Consider the following 24595-nt stretch of genomic DNA (forward strand, 5'->3'; position numbering starts at 1 on the left):
TTAAAAATCAGATATGTTTTACTAATTGAGGCCTTCCTAACAATCATAACATCCATTATCTCAGAAACCATATGTCAGCTGACTTGTTACGTTCGAGTTTCTCGAATCACCTTAAGCATCCGCATATATTAGTACTATTGACAGAACTCAGCCAAAGACATTTACCCTATGCAAAATTCATGGACACATTGAATGTCTCAAGTATTCCATCATACGTTGTATAAAAAAGGAAACATGCTTCGAAGTTTCTTTGTCGCATTTCATCAATGATTTTTAAAAGGTGAATATTGATCCTTTAATGTTTACATTTGATCTGTGATGCAATATTTTGAGACTTGATCTAGTGACTACTATTACGACTTAACGATCTACACTGATTAAGTACATACGATATAAATAAGTCACATCCTTGTCAGTCTGTCAATAACGATTGTGAGATGAAATAAACTTAGTACCCTGTGTTGTGTAAGCATAGTGTGTTACTAAATGAGCATCATTTATTTATCAAATTATTGCGTCTCCTTTGGCGCCATTTCTACGGGAAATTGACATGAATTCCAAAAGGATGATACACAATTTGGTGTTTATTAACAATGTATGGACATTTGATTTCTGTGTTAACAACAGTGCTAACCCGGAAGTTACCTAAAAATAACAGTTGATGTACATAGTAAGTAGTCCACCTAAATATTGCTGTGTCTTTAAAGCTAGTCCGGGAGGTAAATACTTAAGGAGACTAATACCTTTACAAATTAAAGTACATGTCGTTCAGCCTTATTTAGGACAAACTTCATTTGTTATCTCGTTATTCATCTTCCTCAGTCGTTCTCTGCCTACCACTTTGCTTATCGTTAGTACTTGTACAAGTATTTTATTTCTTATTGTGATATTAATAAACAGTACTTGGGAATATCTATACCTATTGGTTTTCGTTTTTAAGAAGAAAACGGATACATGAATATGTTTAATAAAGGAAAATTACATAATCACTTTATTTAAATATGTACTGCTTGATATTACTCTTATTTCCAGCAACTCATAAAACGTTATATCACTACCAAATCCAGATCATAAATTAATAACATATTAACACAACAATACAAACTGGGCCTGTATTCATGAAACCGTTCTCATACTCGAACTCAGATTCTGTGCTCAAGACATATTTCTTGTTCCGGTGATAAATCTATTAAAAATGTAATGTAGGATACTCCCCGGTTAATTAATGGAAATGTGTCGTAATATTCGAATTATTTTCTCTGAATTTCCAAAAAGTTTATGATAATTTGCTACCATCTTGTTGATTAAACACTTAACTTCAAATTTATATACAACTACGTCATATATCTATTGAATACAACGTCAAAGAACTGAACTCCAAAACTACAATTAGTACAATATGTTTACACTATTTCGAACGTTATCGAAAATGAATTACATAACAAAATACTAACCTGTATCTGTTTCCTATTTTATCATACTTACAATTTATAATATCATAACGCAAGTATATCGATGTGCGATTTGTTCTACAGACACGCATTGTGATTTAACTTTTATAAATCTAAAGCTGATTTTATTAATATTAGTATGGGGATATTATACTTTTGGGTTTATGATTCGCATTAGTGAAACTCATCACATATCCAAATATATAAAAATGATCGCTATCACTTGAGAGCAAGACACAAAGCTATTGACAAAATGGAAAATAAATGAAAGTTGTCAGCACACAAATGTTTAGGAATATTAACTGGTATTCATTCATGTCCATGTCATTGCTTCTTTTTGTGGCAAACTGAATATTACCAATGCGCACTTTAATATTTTCAGATCACAAGGTTATGATCATGACGAAGATATCATACGTATGTCTGCTACTCTTGGCGTACATTTGTTTTTCAAGAGGAGAAGATCCTATAAAATCTGTGTGTAAGTAGAATTTATATTGTCATCATATGATGACCTCACACACATATATTTTATGTATTGTGTTTACCAGATACAAACATAGACGAAACTTGTTTTAAACATAATTACATCGTATTTTATGTTTGTGTAACATATTGCACAATTAAAAACATTATCTAATAAGTGTTACATTCTTGTGATATTATATCTAACATATTTGAACTAGATATCTCTGTTGATTTAATGACGCCTAATGTTTATTGATATTATATTTTCAAAATGGGTAGTTTTCATCAAAATCATATATGTATGTTGTTTGTCGCATGTAAACACCTTTTCCAGTCATCAAACGGTTGATTTGTATGTTTTTGATGATATTCCCTTCTGATATCAAAATATAGAAGTAAAATCACGTATATACTGTCGTTAGAATAAAGTACAGACCTATTCTACATTAGATATTAACACTAATCGACATGTTTGTGAAAATTGCATAATAAAGACGTTCGTTTTTCGAGAAGTAGCTTGACTCCTTTGCAACAAATATATATGATACTGAACATTCATAAACATATGATAATGATGCACAATAACCGCTCTATATGAATAAAATAAAGAGTATCGGCTTGTTTGCCAGTATCATACGATGTAATATCTCAATTAGTTATGGATAAGCATATTTTTTCATTGAGTTGTTCCATATTATCATATAATTTTATATCTATTTAGCACACATTCCATGCGCTCGTATGACAATAGGTGATCGTCTTAGCATTTTTTCCTAAGTATGCCTTTTTGCTTTTATATTCAGCATGTGATGTACAGGGTACATTGACCGCGACCCTAACGTCCGATTCACCTTGGACTTTACCAGAAAAGGCCATATGTAGACATAATCAAGTCACGCTGAAAACAACAAACACAGACACATTTACCATATCTGGTTGTGGAATTGTAAGTTTCCTTCAGATAATCTGCTATGATTTATAATTGAAATATGAAGCGATTTACCGGTAAGAAGACATATAACACTATGTCAAATATGACTTTTTATGAATAACAAATATTTCATTCAGATCAACATCAAGGTTCTGATTGTGGACTAATAACTGAAATGAAAAACGGTGTAAGGCTTACATTCACGAAGCTACCACCCACACGTATGAAATTTGAAAACGATAAATTTGAAAACGATTATGATGACAATTGCGGCATCAGATTATTTGTTAAAATACTTTACCAATTTGTTTAGGTATCGATACATTTCTTCTTGAAATTGCGTCATAATGACAAATGAAAGTATCCTGCTTTTCTAAGGATTAATACAGATTCAACAAGAAAAATATCACATATAGTGATATTTTACATATAAAATACTGTTTTCAGGACGATTCAGTGGCAATTATTTCTTTGCATTCTTTTCAAATGGGTTTGTCGAATGTAGCTAGGGGTTTATCAGTACCTGATTTCAAAACTAAAATGCATTTTCTATTACTCAGGACTTGTTCAATATAAACCAGATCCTTATATAAGTATTACGTTTTAGCCAAATATAAATGTTACCATCTAAATCTACAGTTTGGCAAATAATAAATGTTCCAACGTATTCAAGGAATGTTTTGATGGCAACGCTATCAGTGATAAACTTACTCATGCTCGATTAGAATTATCATATAATGTGACTTCAATAGAAAACGTTTTTTACAGTCTTTTTCTGTTACTGGTTCATAACTTTCAAATTTCATTTTCTATTCATATCAACGTGTGCTTGGTTCGTTGAAATGTCTCCAGTTAACTCCGCGTATATCTTCTGCTCAAGACGCCACATAATTGTGTCTCGTTCGCGAAAAATTGCATACCTACGCTCACTAATATAGTCGTCGACGTCAGTGAAACCTGTCAAGTTCTATGGTTCTACATGGTCACAGGATGATAACTCAATCTTGCAGCGATAACGGTTATTGAGTGAATGTCAATCCTGTAATCGTTTGTGGAAATACAAATCTTTATCGAATTAGACGTTTTAGCATTTTCTTGAACCGAGAGGAGATAACCGAGACAATAAACGAACAAGCACAAGTAAGATTTCATTTTTGCAATGTCATAGCTGTAAAAACAAGCTGATGTATAAGATTATCATAGTTGTACCGAAAGTCGTAATTTGAAAGCAATGATAATCTTTAATTTTTAAGCCGGATTCAGAAGTCGTTGGCCGTGATCTAGAAATCAAGAATGGACACGAGGAAGTTCAGATAGGTGTTTGGAACTAAACACGGTTAACTTCATTACAAAACGGCTGCATTGGAAACTTTCTGCAGCTTTAATCAGTAACAATTTCTGTCATATCACTTAAAATACACTATTCTTCATTATAACTTTTTTACATTCAAATCATTATCTGTTCAAGGGTGATGGCGTTGTGCTAGTTCTCACTAAGACAAATCCGGACACAACTCCCGTTGGTCATGTAGTGGTGGCTCTCAGCCCAAAGAGCGAAACGAAGACCGTAACCTTGACATGCAACAAAATAACACGTGATGTCACACAGGTGGCGAAGTTGGGGCCTTGGAATATGTAAGAACTGTTCATTATTTTCGTTCTATGATTATTTCTTATCGAGAGCAGATATCAAATATTCAAATCAAATGTTTAAATTAACGTTGCTTTTTATCCCGTACTGATACATTGTATATTGATAATGTTTTGTAATGACTTTCGGCTAACACAAGTTAATGTGATATGCGTATGGAACATTTACTTTTTGTAATCTTCTTTGATGCTGCTGAATAAGAAGTGTTTTCAAAATGTTTTAACAAGTTGAACTTAGACAAAGCAAACGGTTCCACTTTATTATTGACATAACAAATGTGAATATTTTTGTAACATTTCTTCGGGTTAGCAGGTATATATGTAGCGTTTCCTCCCAGGGCGCTATGTATGTAGGTCCGGGATGGTGTAACTATCCATTCTGGATATCCTCTGTAGCATGTGTTTTTGTTTTTATACATTGTTCGGTGTTTTATTGCCAATATGTTTGTATTTTTTTGTTGTTGATAACGATTCTTTTCAAAAGATAATCAAGATTAAATTTCCTTTACTCACAAGTAGTTCGCAAGTAATTTCCTGATATTTCACTAGAAAAAATAATTAATACTTTGTTTGCATACATACAAAGCTTATTCTTGAAGTTATATTCTTTCACATAGAAGCGTACACCTAAGTTACTCTTATAAATTATGAAGATGAAGGTAGAAACGTTGATCGAAATTGGTATTGTTGACACATAACAAAAAGTAAAATAAGACGTAAAGAAAATACATATAATTTTCCTATTAATATTTCACAGTATATACATAAGTGCTCGTAACATATCTACTGTTGCGTTATAATAACTATCAAATACTACAGGTATGCAGATACAAGCGTTTACATAAAATACCCTGAACCACGGAAATATATTGATCACCTATCGATTATGTGTCATATCGTTTCAAGGGAGAGGAATGTGAATCACATTAGTTGTTCTTTAACTCATCTTAAATTGCATTACATTTTGATATAACGCCTTGTGTGGCACTGAACGTTATTCAATGTGTCTGATGGAAACAAGGGACTAATTTAACTTCAAAGAAAAACATATCCAATTCCGTTTTCAGACATCTGACAATATCTTCTTTTTATCTTGAGTGTCGATACCGGATGCGGGATGATCGTCTAAAAGGGTTAATATATGTTATATCATCCTTAATACCTGTTTGAATAGATGCAGTGATGAAATAAATCTCATAAGTCTTGTTCATATCGACACACTAAGTGGAAGATAGCTGCTGATAATTTACAGACTGACACATTGAAACTGCGTCATTTTTCTCCACTCTAATTAATTTGTTTGTGTTTATTAAGTCACCAAAACGAGTTTGGGGACTGATTGCTTTAGTTGCATTTCTTCCTGTTGTTATCGTTTCTCCCTTCGTCCAATGGTCTCGGTAAATGTAATAACACAATACTTACTGTTTAAAGAAAAGCGGAAAATAACATTCACTGAGAATTGGCAATCTTATCTTGGCAATGTTATGAATGAGATGAACACTTCATGAGTGTTACAACATCAATGTCCAGCACATAGTTGCAAAAAATATAATTATATCTGAATTCCATCTACCAAATACCGTGGTTACAGTAACATTTGGTTTAAGTATCGCCGTTTTACATGTTGTTTCCGGTAGTATTTAACGTTTTATGAGTAGACATTTCTGATGTTATAACCTTCAACATTAGTTATTTTAGATATGTTCGAAACCAAACAACGCTATTAATTTGTAAGAGGATTATATTTACACTGATATCGATAGATGTTCTTTTTAATTGTATGTTACTTATAAACCACCAAATTTGCAATATATACATAATCATGTATATAAATTGTGTTTATGCCATATAAATAGTATGCACTTATTTTTTTATTTTTTATAAGTAAAACCACGTTTGATTGTTCTTTGTGTATCATTATAATATTAAGTTAACAGCTTGTCGATTTTAAATTACAGACGAATGTAGATAAGAGCACAGGGAATATTCTCAATATGTGTAGCTGACATTCCATGTTTTTTCACACACAAACCTTATTGTACCTCAAGCAGTATCTGTCTCTTGTATTCCGGCTTGTAAAAGGTTAAAGGCTATGGTGCTTTAATAGAGTGATGGATATAGTTAAATATAGTTGCTTTGGAAATAGAAATCATATTATCTTGTTTCATTTTATTTACTTATTGTTGAATAACCCAAACACATATTTCGAAAAATATAATTCAACCGCTTCAGCTCTTTTTTGAATATTGTTTTGTCTGCTTCTTGCTTAAGATGATTGGTGGTATGTGTTATATGTTAAATGTTGTTAGTATGCCATTATTTGTCTTTCTTACGAAATCCATGTTATTACCTCCTGTTTATTACCTACTCACCAGTAGGACATATTGTTCTTCTAACATAGACTTCTCGTAATTACGACTTATTATATAATTACTTACGTACTATAAACTGGCTTTACTCCACCAATACTGTGTTAACAAAATGAAAACGACCAAAATGATAAATATCTTCCGGGACAACAAGGATTAGTTTTCTTGTATTTGATTTAAATAATAATTACAGACGTTCTGAACAGCACTTAAATAACGGTGCATATCATGATTTCATCACGTATGGAAATATCTTTCTCCCACTCTAAACTAGTCGAAGTTAATCTATCCTGTATCATTTCCTGGAAAAACACGGCTTTGCATCATTTGGTTAAGTTGATTTTCAACTTTTCAAACCTCAAAGCGCATGCCTATTACATATAATGAATAAGAATTATAAATATGTGACTTTAAAAAATGTTAAAAATCTGCAGTGTAACTACATTGTAGATAACGTGAGGGTGCTACCTCAAACAAACTATTATTTTAAACATGCTAAAAAATCTGCAGCTGGATGGCGAAGATTTACTTTTCCGCCTCTTTTCTCTCCCTATTACAACAAATTCACCTCATCGCAAAACTACTACAAACAATAAGTAGAATCTCAAGAGAATAAGCTTACAGCATCTATACAACTCGTTCCTCGTTAAAGATAATACAGATACAACAATCAGAGGTTTGTTTATCTTAACTGATAAATGTGTGATTAGGAATACTTTAAACAGATAGCGATATTATACATGCATGCGTAAAGACATACATATAATGTGCATGTCTATTCCCGTTGCAATGTTCTGATTGGTGGTGATCACATAAAACACACCCTGATCATGTGACATATTCTGATACATTGTATATAAGATATCCGTTTACCTGCGTCACACAGCAGCACAGTGGATCGTGTGTACAAGTCGTGCACCAGAACTATTATACACTTTATTACACCCCTTGCAATAAAGTAAGGGGGTATACTGGAATCAGCTTGTCTGTCTGTCTGTCTGTAGAAAAAGATTGTCTGGACAACTCCTTCTAAAGTTATGGACCAATTTCAGCGCAAATTTCCATATATGATAACTACCACCTCAAATTTTGCACCCAGGTATTATGTTTTCATTCTCATCTTTTGGACAGAGTTATGGCCCTTTGATGACAAATTCTTGTGCAGACATGTCCTCCAAAACTAAGGGGTCGATTTTAACGAACTTTTTCAGATATGATAACTTCCACCCGATGGTGTGCATCCAGGTATTATTTTTTCAATATGACCCTTTTTTACGAATAATGGCCCTTTTTTGAAAAATAATTGTCCTGACAACCCCTCGAAAACTATGGAGCCAATTTCAACGAAAGTTTACAGATATGGTAACTGCCCCTGACATTGTGCATTCAAATAGTATGTTTTCATTCCGAACCTTTGATGTTAGCAAAACTGGTTCAGCTCGGCTAACAAGATTTTGTATGGAAGTATGTTTTGGCATGGGGAGGGAGTACAAAAAGTATGTCAGTGACATACACTGTATATGATTAAATCATTACGGGGGGGGGGGGGGGGGGGGNGCCGTTAGCTTACAGTTCTGGTTTATATAGGGTGTATTATTTAGTCTTTGGCTTAGGCTTACAGCTCTAGTTATTATTTCATTTGGCCTATTGTCCATTCACTAAACAACATATTGAGGAATATAACATTATAATCGTTAACTCTAAACAAATAAAGCAAGGAAGGGTATCCTTGTCTGACTCCCAATACATTTTTTTTTATTTCAGCACCATTGACATCTGTGACCTTTAACGCAGGTCAAGGTCATCAACGTTTACAAAATTAGAATCCATTCACATGAACAACCTACTTGCTAAATATCAAGACCCAAGGGCTTTTGGTAATGAAGATAGACAAGTTGGAGGAAAAGTGGAAAAGAAAGTTGTGTTTTTCTTTTTTTTTAATCAAAAGAGTTATATGACCAATTTTCTTGAAATTCCTGATGTTGAAAGATATTATTATTTTTGCATCTATTTTGTTTTTAAATTCCAAGCGGGGGCCAACACTGATGTTAAATTTCTATAGGCGTTGACCCTTCCTTTCCTTATAAAGCAAAGTTAAGATTTAAATATTTCGTAGCCCTTATAATGATTTCAAATTTTCAATATGCAGTGTGTTATTAGTAGTAGAACGAAATAACTCTTTCCATAACAAAATCACGTTGGAGTGTATCATTTACCATTGCTTTATAACGTCAGTTATGTATATGTTCAGTAAATATGTTGTTTACAAAATGAGAGAAACGTCATATTCATTTGTAATTGGCATTCATATTCTGTGGTACGTTAAAATACTGTGGTACACAATGGTTTATTTAGAAATAACCAGGATAATTATTGGGGTTATACGTAACCCGAGTTCCTCTGGCTGGCCCTGACAACAGACTTTGGCATTTTAATAGATATATATCTGGTGTGGGGCCAGAGCGCACCTCTATATGAAAACGTGGAATTCTCCGACATGGTTTGGTATCTGATAGTTTTGAGGTGCTGACAAATATCTACAATGACAAAGCACATACCTTACATACATTATATCGATAAGTGGATAATTTATTTATCTAAATCCGCTCTTATTGTCACCACCAGCTGCTAATTTCCGTCAGTAAAATCATCGGTTGTCAATCGTTCAAAATTTCCCACCTGAGAAGAAAACACCGTCCTGAAACACATCATTAATTGAACAGCCTTTTTCGCGGTAAGAATGATGCTATGTCAATGGTGACGAAATACAGTTGAGCAATACGCCAATAGTTCAACTTTGCATATATTTAATCATTTAGTTTACATACCAGCATGTTTAACAAGCATTGCTTTTCTTTAAAATCGACAGCAGATTTTGATTTGAAACAAATATACTAAAATGTGGAGTTTCCTAAGAAACTAGATGACGATTTAAAAGATGCTGTTGACTGAATTGTGTCAACCACCCTGCAGGTCGGGGATCGAGAAAAGAATACACCTGTTGTTACCCTAATATTTACGTTCTTTTACATTCACCATTGAAATTTAAAATAAATGTTTTTTTCCCGTATAAAAACAAAACATCTTCAAGATAAAAAACATTAATTAAACAGCATTTCTTCGCGGAAAGGTTGATTCTATGACAATGGTGACAAAATACAAAAAATTCCACATTGCGTATATTTAATAATTTAATTTACATTCCAGTATTTCTAACAAGCATTGATTTTCTTTAAAATTGACCGTAGATCTTGATTTGAAACAAAAATACTAAACTGTGGAGTTTCCTAAGAAACCAGATGACGAATTATAATATGCTGTTGCTTAATTGTCTCGACCACTCCTGCAGGTCGGAAAAGGGAATGTATCGTTAGAGGCGATCACAGTAGTAATTAGGGATTCGCTTTCGTGCCCTCCACTTGGAGACACAACAGCGACTTAAATCAATCTTCTGCAACAATTGCATTAGTTGGAATCTTTATGTTTCCTTCTACTTCTAACTACCTTGTATTTACTAACGCCGTGCTAGGCAATTTCCTCTATTTTAGCTTTAATGATGAACGTTATGGGTTCTGTCCCCACGCCTGGCTGGGACATACTTAAGTCCATAAAAATGGTAGATGTTATTCCCTGCTTAACGTTCAGCATGAAGGGTAATGCCAACATTTGGTTCACACGTTGTCAGTATAATGTGACAGGGCGGAATGCTGTGCTGGGTGCCTTCTGCATGGTATTTCAGTGAGATAGCACTATAAAGTCGGCATCAGATTCGCGCTATCACACGGAGGTAAGAATGTATGTAAACGTTTTAATGGCACTGTAGAGTCATAGGTGGCGCTAAGTTTCTATTGCAGCAGACTATAGAAAGCCGTAAGCTAACTTAAGCAGCCCATTTCTTGTTCGATCGCCAATAGAGAAAGAGACACTTGTTATACGGTAAATATACCAGTATTGATACAGACGTGTCTGAACAAGGCTTCCATGTATCTTACTGCAAAGGTATAGATATAATTTACTGAAGAGTAAGTGCGGAGGTAGATGTGCCTGAGCAGGGCTTACCTTCTCCGCTACGGTAACTGTGTGTAATCGGTACATCACATGATAGTGAACATCACATGATTGTGAATTATACCTTGGGTCTGCCCTGTGACCTAGATAAAGTGTATGGGAGCACTTGGTATGTGAAAGCTTGATAATACTCAGTAGTTACTTTGAGAGTCTCGGTTTAGTTGTTGTCAGAGCGAGTGCTCGGATATCTAATTCATGCAATATAGGTAGTGAGTGCTCAGTTAATTAGTTCATACATTAGGTATAGTGAGTGCTCGGTTATTGAATTCATACCTTAGGCAGTGAGTGCTCGTTTTGAGGAGTACTCACCTCATGGATATGTGTTAACTGTTCGTATTTAGTATTGCTAATTAACAGAAGGTGATTTATTGTATAGTCCCAGGTAGGGAGTAATCATTTATTGGCTAGGGGGTACTCAGTATTTCATTTCGAGAACTCATTTTGTTGTTATGTATTTCATAGTTGTTAGATGTTGTACATTACTCATTACTCAGAGGGAATGAGTGTTTTAAGACAACAGTTATATTGATCAATTCATTAGAAAATGTACTCATTTATGCAAGTTACTTTATTTGTATATATTTGCACTGGTAGCTCAAAACAAATCTACTTGTAGTATAGACAATAGGGATCTTCAGTGGAAGTGACTGATACGAACCTCTGTAAACGTCACAGAGGCACGTCCGTAAATGACCTCAGCTGTGAATATGACTTTAAACGATATAAAACCAAACCAAACCTATTGTGTCCACCGACCGACTTTGACAACGGGACTAGCTTATTGCTAGATAATTCGGCACGTATTACTGCATGATTGGACGACGAGCTGGGACGATATGACCTGCTTCGTACACATGTACGAAATTGTAGAGGACAGCTATTTTTCTGTTCTGTTGAACATGATCTGTTAAAGGATCTAAAAGAAGACTAACTTCGATGGCCCGATATAAACACGAGGTGCCTTGATTCAAAACCACAGCCATTCATCGCCTAAATTGCCGTGGCACGGAAACAGTGTGCTGTAGATTTTTCCCCAGCACACTTATTTAATTGAACAGTGTGGTTTCTTGTTCATATTTCATAGTTGCTAACTCAGATTAAAAAAACACATGATAATGATATACATATTTATGTTTATAACTGGTGGTGGTGGTGGTGGTGGGTGACAGTTGTGTTTCCGTAGTGAGGTAGGTCAGAGGTCTTATAATGGTACATGTGGAACTGTTAAAAATACTACACACTTGCTTTTATTAAATCATAACAACATTTTGAGTTGGTACTGTTATCTAGAGGGACTGCAACACAAGTTTAAATATAGACGGTTAAGATATTTTGTTTTTTAAAAACGCTTTTTACCAGTAACCTTTTAATTCGAAAGTTTTTGGCGAAATTCGTCTTAAAAAGTTCTTTTTTGCATTATCACCCAATAACACATTGTCATGTTATTGTGAACAATGAATATAGGATAAAGATTAATTGACAGGAATTGATCGCAATAATTCTTAAGATAAACTTGGTTAAAGAACATAACGAACAAAATGATATGCAAATTCTTAATATTTCAACAATACTGATAGAAAAGCAAAGTACTTTTATAACGTTCTTCTATGCAATTTTAATATATTTTTTAGTGATTAAGGCCTTTCAACGATTCTATTTAATGATCATAACATCCATATGTATTAGTATCAGAACAAAGTGATTTCAAAAAACATATAGAAAACCATATGCCAGCTAACTTGAGACTTTAGATCCCTCTCGAATCATCTAAGGCTTCTAAACATACAAGTCCTATTGACTGGTGACTACGTATAGAGTTTAAAACATCTGTTTGTGATAACACTGATTAAGCTGTTCAAGGAACATTGTGACGTGACCTAAGCAAATAAATCCTGTCGACCTACATGGGCGATGAATCGCAATGCAAAAACATGGCGGATGAAACAAACTGTTCGCGCATTTTCTTTGCGCAGTCACTATTTTACACTGTCACATACGTTGCTATGGCGTTGGGAAACACCTTTCCATTGCCTTAATGTAAAAGCGAATGTGACAGTGTGAAGCAATATATTTGCTTTCCACTTTTTCATCTGTAGTACATGCATAATATGTTGAATTCAGCAAAAGTGTACTTCTTACTGTGGTATAACTGAACAGTACTTGCGTATACTAATATCTTTCGGTTTTCCTTTTAAAGTAAAATATTGTTCCATGATTATGTTTTATAAAGAAATGTCGCATAATCATTTTTAGGTGTGCTAAATGTAAATGTGTACTGCTTGTTATGACTCGTATGACCGGCAATAATAAAGAGGCAACGGTATGTGGTACCCGAACCTATGACAGATCGGGCCGTAGACCGGCACACTAGCAAACAATGTGTTCCGCAGCTAATGTCAAACAAAATTTTCACCTAAGTTGCCTGTTACACCGTGCATTGAGAAAAATCAAATGTTTTCTGTTCACTATATTAGTACCAAGCGAATGAAAAAAAGGCCCAAAACAATAATATCCTATCTGCAACAAACAAACTGGGCCTGTAATCATGAAATCTTTCATATACTCGAACTCAGAGTCTGTGCTCAGGTCAAGTTTCTAGGTCCGGTAATAAATCTTTACAAAAATGTAATGTAGGATATGATATTGATCAATGCAAGTCAGTATATCAATATCCCGTTTAATTGATCGAAATGAGATTGACATATATTTCATTCATAAGAGTGTTATTTGTCGTAATATTCGAATAATGTTCTCTGAAACTCCAAAACGTTTACGATAATTTGGATCCATCTTGTTGACACGTAACTTCATATTTATATACGACTACAACACATATCTATTGAAAACATCGTCAAGGAACTCCAAAACTACAATTAATATAATATGCTATCGAAAATGAATTACATAACAAAATACTTACCCGTATCTCTTTCCTGTTCAATCATACTTATCATTTCGAATATCATAATGCAAATTATCTGTATGCGATACATTCTACAGACACGCGTATTGAATAAATTGGTATCAATCGAAAGCTGATTTCACCAATATAAGTTTGGGAATATGATGCTTTTTGGTTCATGAATGGCATTGTTGAAACTCATCACAACACAAAAAAGAACGCTAACACTTTCAAGCAGAAAACAACGATATTGACAAAATGGAAAATAAGTTGTAAGCTGTCAGCACACAACTGTTTAGAAAAACCAATGAGCTGGCAGTCATGTAATTACTTTTTGTTCCATCAGAATATTTCAAATGTGTTCTTAAATATTTTCAAATCACAAGGTTATGATCATGATGAATATATCATACGTATGTCTGATACTTTTGACGTTCATTTGTTTTTTAAGAGGAGAAGACCCTATACAATCTGTGTGTAAGTAACATTTACATTTTATCCATATGATGACCTCAAACTCATATATTTTATGCATGGTGTTTACCAGATACAAACATAGATGAAACTTGTTTTAAACATAATGATATCGTATTTTATGTTTGTATAACATATTGCACAATTAAAACTATTATTAAATAAATGTTACATATAATACCTAACCTATTTTGAACTGGATATCTCTTTTCATTTAATAATGCGTTCTTTTTCTCGATATTATATTTCAAAAATAGGTAGTTGTCATCAAAGTAGAATATGTAGGGTGTTTATCGCACGTAAAACACCCTTTTTAATCATCAAATAGTCGATTTGTATGTTTTTAATTATACCTTCAGATATCAAACTATAACAGTATGACCACGTTTGTACTGACAGTGTCGTTTTTCCTTGTACAGAAATGCATTAAGTACAAACCTATTCTGCATTAAATATTGGCTCTATTTGAATAAAACAAAGATTATCGGCCTTTTTACCAGATTCAATATCTCAGTTAGTTATGGATAAGTATATTTTTTTCATTGAGTTGTTACATATTATCATATAATTTATATCAGTTTAGCACACATAATAACATGTGCTCGTATGGCAATAGGTGATCGTCTGAGCAACTTTTCCTTAATATTTTTTTTTTTTATATCCAGCATGTGATGTACAGGGTACACTATCCGTGACAATAACGCACGGTTCACCTTGGACTTTACCAGAAAAGGCGACCTGTGGACATGAACAAGTCATAATAAAAACACGAGACACTGACACATTTACCATATCTGGTTGTGCAATCGTAAGATTAATATAGATAATCTATTTTATGATCGAAATATAAAGTGATTTACCGGGGTCAGAAGACAAAAAAAAAACACCCTGTCAAATATGATTTGGTTATGAATAACAGATATTTTTTTACAAATTGTGCATTACTTGACTTCTCAGATAAACATCAGGGTTCTGATTGGGGATTATTAACAGAAATTAAAAAAGGCAAAAGACTTGCATTCACGAATCAACCACAAGCATGTATGAATTTTTAAACCATAATGATGACAATTGCGGCATCATCCCTATTTATTACAATATTTTCCCAAAATTTTGTTTAGGTATCAATACATGTCTTCTTGAAATTGCGTCAATATGCTGCAGTATAGCTGTCAGACACCATGAATGTATCTTGTTTTATTAAGATATAATACAGATTCAAAAAGAAAAATGCACAGATAGTGATATTGTTCATATTAAACATTGTGTTCCGGTTGGTTCTGTGACTTATTTAATATTTTTCCAAATGGTTGTGTCGAATATGACTAGCGGTTTATCATTACCTGATTTCAAAACTACAGTGTATTTTCTATAACTAAGGACTTGTTCAATATATCTCAGATCCTTAAATAAGTCTTCCGTTTTAGCCCTACATAAATGTTACTGTTAAATCTACTGCGCACTTCTATTTTCCAAGACGTCACACGATTGTGTTTCTTTCGCAAACAAATTACATACCTTCGCTCACTAATATAGTCGTCGACGTCATGGAAACCTGTCAAGTTCTATGGTTCTACATGGTTACAGGATAACTCAATCTTGCAGGGATAACGGTTATTGAGTTTATTGGCGGGTAAATCCCGTATCGTTTGTGAAATACAAATCTATATCAAATTAGACGTTTTAGCATGTCCAAAACATTTTCTTGAACCGAGAGGAGATAACCTAGACAATAAACAAACAAGCACAAGTAAGATTAATTTTTGCAATGTCATAGCTCTATGAACAGGCTTATGCATAAGATTATCATATTTGTACCGAAAATCGGAATTTGAAAGCAATGATAATCTTTATTTTTTAAGCCGGATTCAGAAGTCATTGGCCGTGATCTAGAATTCGAAAATGGACAGGAGGAAGTTCAGATAACTAAACACGGTTAACTACATTATAAAACAGCTGCATTGGAAACTTTCTGCAGCTTTAATCAGTAACAATTTCTGTTATATCTCTTAAAATACACTATTCTTCATTATAACTTTCTGTTAAATTCAAATCATTATCTATTCAAGAATACTGACGTTGTGCTAGTTTTAACAAAGACAAATCCGGACACAACTCCCGCTGGTCATGTAGTGGTGGCTCTCACCCCAAAGAGCGAAACGAAGACCGTAACCTTGACATGCAATAAAATAACACGTGATGTTACACGAGTGGCGAAGTTGGAGCCTTGGAGTATGTAAGAACTAAAGAACTATTCGATATCTTCGTTCCATTATTATTTCTTATCGAAAGCAGATATCAATTATTCATATCGTTTTAATATTAACGTTGTTATTTATCATGTACTGATATACATAATAATACATAATGTTTTGTATTGCCTTTACAGCCACACAAGTTAATGCGATATGCGTATGGAACATTTACTTTGTATAATCTTTTTTGATGCTGTTTTAAAAAGTTGGACTTAAAGCAAACGGTTCCGCTTTATAATTGATATAATAATTGGTAAGCGCACATGTTAAATCCAATGATAATTTCCCCGGTATAAGCCAGCGTGGTGTAGGTCCCATAATAATGATATTCTCTACCTATTTATCACACTCACTACCTTATATACGCACACAAACTGCATTATCATTGGCTGACATCGGCTCCTCACGACTCCTCACGTGCTTCTCGTCGCCCTCTATGATTGGTCTACATCGGCTCCTCACGCGCTCCTTACTCTTTTTTATTTTTATTTTACTACACAACAACATACAATACATTGAATCATGTATACACTAAGCGTACTTATTTAACTTTCAAACATAATTATAACTGTATTAACTATACAAACCGCATATAAATTATATAATACTGTATAAAGTAGTAATAAAATCGCCGTCTATTTTGCTTTGCTGCGTTGAGCGTAATTAAGAAGAAACACATATGAAAGATCACCTGGTCATCCCTTACATACAGGGATTATTTGAAACCACCCAGGGTATAATTTGACGGCATGAAACCCTAGATAAGCTTCGCAATACCGCTGTACACCTTAAGCTAAGCTGTAAAAATTGTGAAGAGAAACGGATGTAATTCCGACGCATCGTTTATATGAAAAACTGTTAAATGGATTTGGGTCCGACTTGATAAACCCAAAAAATATACGAAAATCCAATGGGGAAGAAAACATGGATCCGGAACGAAGAAGTCGGAGTTGCAGATCGATAAATCTGCAATCATTGATCAAGTTACACGGCATAATGATGTTATTGATAAGGATAACTTCAAAGAAGATAGCTCGTTCGAGTTCGAATTAATCTTCATTATATACATTTGTAACAGCTCAGGGTTCATCCGCTTAACGGGTCAATTGTCCGATGAAAGAGACAGATAACTTATCGGTCTAGCTGTCGAAACGTCACACATAAACATTTCACGCGTTTTGTTATATGAAACTGTACAAAATGTGAATATTCTAAAAGAAAACATGTTTAACATGCCAGTGTTTAGTCGAATTGTTTTGCATTAAAAGATTCAGTAGAAATAGAATTGTGATAAGATACAAAACATATATTAATTACTTCTACTAGTTAGATTGTTTTTTACAAAATGGCGAAAAGACCTATCGCTTTGTGTTATGTTTCTTACTCTTATTATTCCTATTCCTGTTATTATTCTTCTGTCATTGTCATGATTTGTGGCCTCCTTACAGTTGCTGAATTACAGATGTGTATATAATCATTAACATATATTGTCGCGCATGGTCAGAAGGTGTAATTGCTGCGTATTCAATTCCTGCAAACACCAATATTAATCCACTTTCAAAGTCAAAATAGGCGAGCATGTCACAACATTTTAACTTTCCTACATATGCAAAAAGCACAGGCCAATTCCCGTTTACCAGGAGCATTCCGGAACAAGGGGATTAAACATTTTTTTCAATGAGTGGCTTGACTTACATGAAAATGTCTATAGAAATCCATCTTGATTCTTTTTATGATTTTGGCGTTCAATCAAAACTTTCGGTTCTTTCATTTATATTAAACAACAAAGTAGTAATAAACAATCTAAATTTGATCAGTACCTTAATGAGGATAAAGTCAATAGAGTTAAAATATGCTTTGCGGTTATATGTCCAAATCAGGCCCTTAATGTGAAGATCCCGTAGTTTTTATAGCTATCAATTTCTAGTTATTATTAAGTATAACATTTTATATTCCTATTGTACATTTTTTTCAATCAAATTATTATGTCATACCCTGTCATTACTCACCTCTGTATTTACATTTTACTTGAATAACTCATTTGTGTGTTTGGGTATTAATGTCTTCGCAAAATCCTGGGTCATATAAGGGACGGGTGCCGAGAAAGACACCACCGGAAAGAGAATAAAGGTAGATAGAAAAAAAGGAGACAGGAAAGAAAGAAAACGATAAAGATCAAATGTGTTGAAGTGGGAGTGGCAAATCAATGTTCGTCTCTTCCATTTCCGCTTTGTAGAAAACACGGAAGAACACCTCCGATTCTGCAGGGCCCCAAAAATTAATAGCCTTTTACGATACACATGCAGTGAGATAAATCAGGTTTCTTCTTGATTTTTCCAATGTCCCATAAACAGACGACAGAGAAAATTACCCCCGATTCTCCAGTGTCCCATTAATCGCTTAATACGATCATGCAGTGGGATACATCAGGTCATTTCATTGAAGATCAAGTTTCTTTCTTTACACTGGTGTCAATGTTATTCACCTTCCCATATCACTCATTGCAGATACAAATATATTTTAAGAGAAGGACGTATTATTCAGAATGTCGCAATTTTATTTTAAGATTATAAGACAAGCTTGTTGATTGTTGTTAAATGATTGTTTTTGTAAATCGAGTTCACGACTTTTTAATGAATCGGGATATATACTATTTAGTGATCAATGACTATGATTGATTTGTTTTATATCTTGCAGTGGGTCGGTAACAGATAATCCAGTCACCAAAAATGCTACAGAAAGTATTCACATGTTAATGGAACTGCGAGAAACTACGGGAGCAAAAGCAATCGTAACAACTATAAGTCTTAACAGAAACTATAATCTGTTGATAGCCGGTGCAGGTATGTCACTGTGTTAAATAAACATATGACAGCTGCATTTGTGAAATTTATTTTACAAATTATTGATACACATTGATATTTTTAAATTGCCAAATTAATGAAATGTACCTCATCGATGTTGCATACGGGCTACTTCAACAAAGAGTAATTAAAAGAATATAAAAAAACCAAACTAAAACCAAACTTAAAAGTGGATAATTCGCATTGTCAAGTTCCAAGATGACGATAAAACATAAGTGTGCATTTACAGTTGTGTGATCGTATCACCTTACAGGATGTGCGAAAGTTTAAAACCTGGACGACTGTTGCTTGCGCACATTTGTGCGCACGATGGTCAAACGTTGCGCGATAACAATCGTGGTTGGTGTAAACAGAGGAATAACAATAAATACAGATTCGTGATTAAACAGTTAAATTAGATTTTTAAGTATGTTTCTATATTTTCCAGCTACATATATATAGCTTATCTATATTTTCTTAAATTTAGAATTATTTGTTTGTGTTTATTAAACTGTCCAAATCAATACATGTAAATAATAACACATATGGACAAGGTCCCATATACAGGTGAACATGTACCTGGACAGTAATGGTTTCCTCACTCGGAGTTCTTACATAACTCGTCAGGCACAGGCTAGGTAAAACTCCGGTCAATCATCATTTAACTGACTGGTTCTGTGACCTGGGAGCAAAGCCCATTCTTTACAGTCTAGCGGGCACTGTAATACTGTAAATCACACATTATTGAATTGAACATAATCCTAATTTGTTTTTCATTCCGAAATATTGATAAACCAATCGTACAAGAGCGGAGAGAAGCGCACAACGGGGCGAACGATTGTTAAATTCCACAGTTATGTGGACGATGTGACGACGGTGTACGAACGATGTACTGTATACATGATGTGCGCTCACTATTGTTGGTACGTTGAAAGATTACACAACTGTCCTGATGTTATTGTGTCCATTGACAAATTATCGAGATTTACCTGATAACATAGGAAACGTTATCCGACTACAGTGAAGGGCATCAGTCATATTTAGTAATAAGATATCTTATATCGTATATAAGATATCTTATATCCTATATGAGATATCTTATATCCTATATGAGATATCTCATATAAACATTAAATGAGATATCTTATATAAGTATATAAGATATCATTTATACTATATAAGATATCTTATAACGCCTATGAGATATCTCATTTAATTTTCTATATAAGATATATCATATAGCTATAAAAGATATCTGATATAGAATGAGATTTCGTGGCATTAAAAACAAGAAACTAATTTCTCTCTCGAGAATCATTCGGAGCACATTCAGGATTGCATTGGTCGCAATGGCGGAGAGGGATGGTACGGATGCTGTATTTTTCCTAGGCCTAGCTCGCCTTGTCTCTCTTATAGCGGCCAAAGCAGAGGCTGCCATTTCCCGCACTCTTGAAGTGGGCTCAGACATAATGGCGGCGACAGGAACACGTGTTGTTACAACATGCCTACTGTCCCTACGTAGATCCTCGAGATATTCCGGACGGGGAGACTTTATTTTCGACATTTTGTTAAAATCTCGTTCCTATATAAGATATCTTATTTAGTAACGAGACTTTAATTATATAAGATATCTTATTTAGCTATATGAGATATCTTATATATGATATCAGATATCTTATATAGAAAATTGAATGAGATATCTTATATACGATATAAGATATCTTATATATCATATAAGATATTTTATATAGCATCTCATTTAATTTCTATATAAGATATCTCATATAGAATATAATATATCTTATATATTATATAAGATATCTCATATACTATATAAGATATCTCATATGCTAAATAAGATATCTTATATAATTCGATGAAATACAGGATCGACATTGCTCATTGAATAAATGTAAAGTTGGCTTGCCATAGTTATAGCTACTAACATTTCCGGCATTAGGACGAGATATTTGTTGGAATTGACCTTTATGATCGGGTACTTTGTCTAGGGAATCCATGTTAAAATCCCCTTTGTTCATATTTTGCACTAGTTATATCAATTTTAAGTTGTATTGGCGTTATTGTTGTTAAACCAGTAATCTATTTTTTTCAAATTGAAAATAATCAGTGAACAATGTTATTAATATTAAATATAAAGTATATCAAAATGGATTGATTATAAATTTACATGATCTATTTCCAGGAACTCATGCCACGCAAGTGAAAGGATGTACCGCAGCTGCTACTGATAGCAGCACAGATAGCGTACCGATTTTTCCTAGGTCATTTGTTTGATTTATTTACACACAATACACAACAAGCACTTTTTGTATGAAATTATACAGCATCTTCAATGCGTTGCACATAACAGTCATATATACTTGTTTATAGCATACCATTGCTAGTGAATGATTTCAATGGCATTTTGTCATTGTGTTTCAGTGCAATGTACTTGAAATGTACTTGTCCTTGCATTGTACGATGCAGAAACACGGTTTTACATATTTTGCCTATTGTTGTAGTTCGTAACGTAACATAAACTCGACCGTTATATTAAAATCATACGATCACAGCCTAGCAATACAGCGATTTGGTGAAAAATACCTTGATTATGCGATTTTGTAATGGAAATCCCAGGCAAAATAGCCCCAGATGTCAATAGAATTATTAGATGGAGATTCACACATAAACAACTTGATATAAGTGACTCACAGAGGGTTGCATTTTAAAATCCTTGTTGCAAAGTTGCTTTATTTCGTTATTTGGAATTTTTCCGACTTAATTTAATCCATTGAAATTAGGTATTTGTTAAGGTTAAGCGTTATTTGGAATTTTTCCGACTTAATTTAATCCATTGAAATTAGGTATTTGTTTGGGTTAAGCGTTCTCAAAACAGCCAGGGTCATACGAGGAAGGGGGTCTAGGGAGACACTGCATGACACAGAACGTAGATAGAACAGACAGGAAATAGAGGAAACGAAAAAGATCCAAAGTGTTGCAATAGGGCAGCAGATCATTTTTGGTCTCATTTATATCCTGTTCGAAGAACACACGGAAGAAATCCAGATAATTTTGAGAACACGAGTTTTGACTATTTTGATTTTATCGTAAACATTTTGAAAAACAGCACTTCAGCAGAAGCCACGCCCTATTTAATTTTAATGATGTGTCAAACACTTTGATTAATTTCGTTTTAAATTTCGAAAAATAATCTACGGGGACGGGTATTCTTTTGAATTTAAGAATGAATGCATAAGAGCTTTGTTATATGGAAAATAAATCCCTAGACAAGTATTAGATATCATGTTAATATTAAATGTTTGGCACATTGTAAGACCGTACAAGATATAGCTAAACTTGAACCAAAAAGTGTCATATGGTTATATTTGCTTTCAATTTGAATATGCTTTGTTTTCATATTTCTATAGAGGCACACCTGAAGTCCTTGAACAATTTACAAGTGACAATATACAATCAAAAAATATAAACGGGAAAAAAGTCAACCAGATTGCCACGCTAACTGGATTCAGGTTGGTCGGTTCCAACACAGTCTTTTTGAAATGCACCATTAACGTGTGCGCTCAAGCATGTGTAAGTATTTATTGTAGCATATGTGTTTGTCTTTTAAATAAAACAGTTATCAATACAAACGCTAATTAATGCCCGCTTTACCTAAACTTCCTGAAAATAACATTGTTTCGAAATTCTGTTCACAAGGCTTTACAGTTTATGTATAATTATTAATATTTTTTTAAGAATATGTCATTTATTTACGTTTGTGATTTGATAAATGATACATTATCATATTAATTACAATTATTTTCATCAGTTCTAATGCAGATAGAATTGCAGGTAACCAAAGAAAGTGACTTCGTTATGTTCGTTTTATATTTTGATACTTTCATCCTTTATAGCCAAGTCAGAGCCCGACCACAAGTCAGAGCAACGCCGAACGAAAAAGAATGAGCAAAAAACGAAAAGGTGGCAAACACCCATCAACCGTTCACTATGCAACGTTGAAATTAACCGTCCGTGACACATTATTAGGCACGTCGACGAATGGGGCCACTGGTAAGCTTGCAATTTAATCTTAATGATAGGAAAATAGGTCAAATTTGATATTACCTATACAGCGCTTATCAATGTTCTAAAATAGTGTTCAGCGAGATTCTCATGATAAATGGAATTCGCTTTACGCCTTTTTTCAATTTCCAAACTTTCTATTACTTTTTTATCCTTCAATAATATAATACTTGCATGTGGTGTAGATATGAAGAATTCCTTTGTTGTTTTTGCAGATACCTTTCAGGTTGGAAGGAAGTTAGTGAAATTCATCGTGCTGATCACAACCATCGGTTTCATTTATTAACTGTTGAGAACAAACAATATGTGGTAATTTGTAATTAAATAGGGTAAATATATCGATGTCTTATTATGTAAAAGTGAACACACTATCCAACCAACATACCATTCATTTGCATGGTGTTATGATAATAAAAATGCAAACTGGCTTTAGATGGTAGATAGCGTTTGAAGTGTGTGATCTTGCAACAGAACGAAGGACAACGGCTGATTGTAACTCATGATGATGACCGGATTGAGGATTCAGTTTTTTTCCTAAAACATAAACATGACTGATAAATAATGTCATTCGAATTACATACCACTTCACTGATAGCACAAATTCATATTTCTTAAATATATATGCATTTTTCACATAATTCTCATCGATATTGCAATATATTAAAGCATTTAATGAATGTAAGCAAACGGAAATATATGTATAATAAAACATAACTAAACTTTTTTGTTTATTTGTTTTAACACGGGGTCTCTCTCTCAATCATTGTAAGCTAAATATATATTTTAGATATGATGATTTATTTTTGACTTAATGATCATATAACAAAGAAATATGACATTTCGATCAGTTGAGTGGAGAGTAAAGACCATCTCCACATAAGTACAAAATACTGAAAATCACGTCCAGTGTCCACGTCTCACCGGCCGTCGTCGAAGAAGTATGGATGTTTTTGTTTTACCAATAGTGTGTGGTTCCTGGAACCTGGATTATTACGGTCGGATATGTTGTATCTCCTCTACGTCAGGGACTTAAAATAGTCAGACATGGTCTTGCAATCTTATTTTAACTATGTGATAACTCTAAATATCAACCAAGAGCCT

At 33.7% G+C, this 24595-nt stretch overlaps 1 protein-coding gene across 1 annotated transcript in view; it reads left to right on the forward strand.

Annotated features, from left to right (window-relative positions):
* The window catches only part of LOC110441224, a 36318-nt gene extending 12110 nt beyond the window's left edge, over window positions 1-24208 (forward strand). Inside the window, exons 2-12 of the mRNA XM_021484330.1 lie at window positions 1834-1932; window positions 2723-2865; window positions 4319-4485; window positions 14291-14316; window positions 14979-15121; window positions 16383-16549; window positions 19266-19411; window positions 21615-21693; window positions 22840-23002; window positions 23326-23482; window positions 23710-24208. Of these exons, the coding sequence (XP_021340005.1) occupies window positions 1834-1932; window positions 2723-2865; window positions 4319-4485; window positions 14291-14316; window positions 14979-15121; window positions 16383-16549; window positions 19266-19411; window positions 21615-21693; window positions 22840-23002; window positions 23326-23482; window positions 23710-23780 (1361 nt within the window). The 3' untranslated portion in view covers window positions 23781-24208. The remainder of the gene's footprint in view (window positions 1-1833; window positions 1933-2722; window positions 2866-4318; window positions 4486-14290; window positions 14317-14978; window positions 15122-16382; window positions 16550-19265; window positions 19412-21614; window positions 21694-22839; window positions 23003-23325; window positions 23483-23709) is intronic.
* Window positions 24209-24595: the final 387 nt, after the last annotated feature.

Source organism: Mizuhopecten yessoensis, unplaced genomic scaffold, assembly GCF_002113885.1.
Source record: "Mizuhopecten yessoensis strain PY_sf001 unplaced genomic scaffold, ASM211388v2 scaffold715741, whole genome shotgun sequence".
Classification (NCBI taxonomy): domain Eukaryota; kingdom Metazoa; phylum Mollusca; class Bivalvia; order Pectinida; family Pectinidae; genus Mizuhopecten; species Mizuhopecten yessoensis.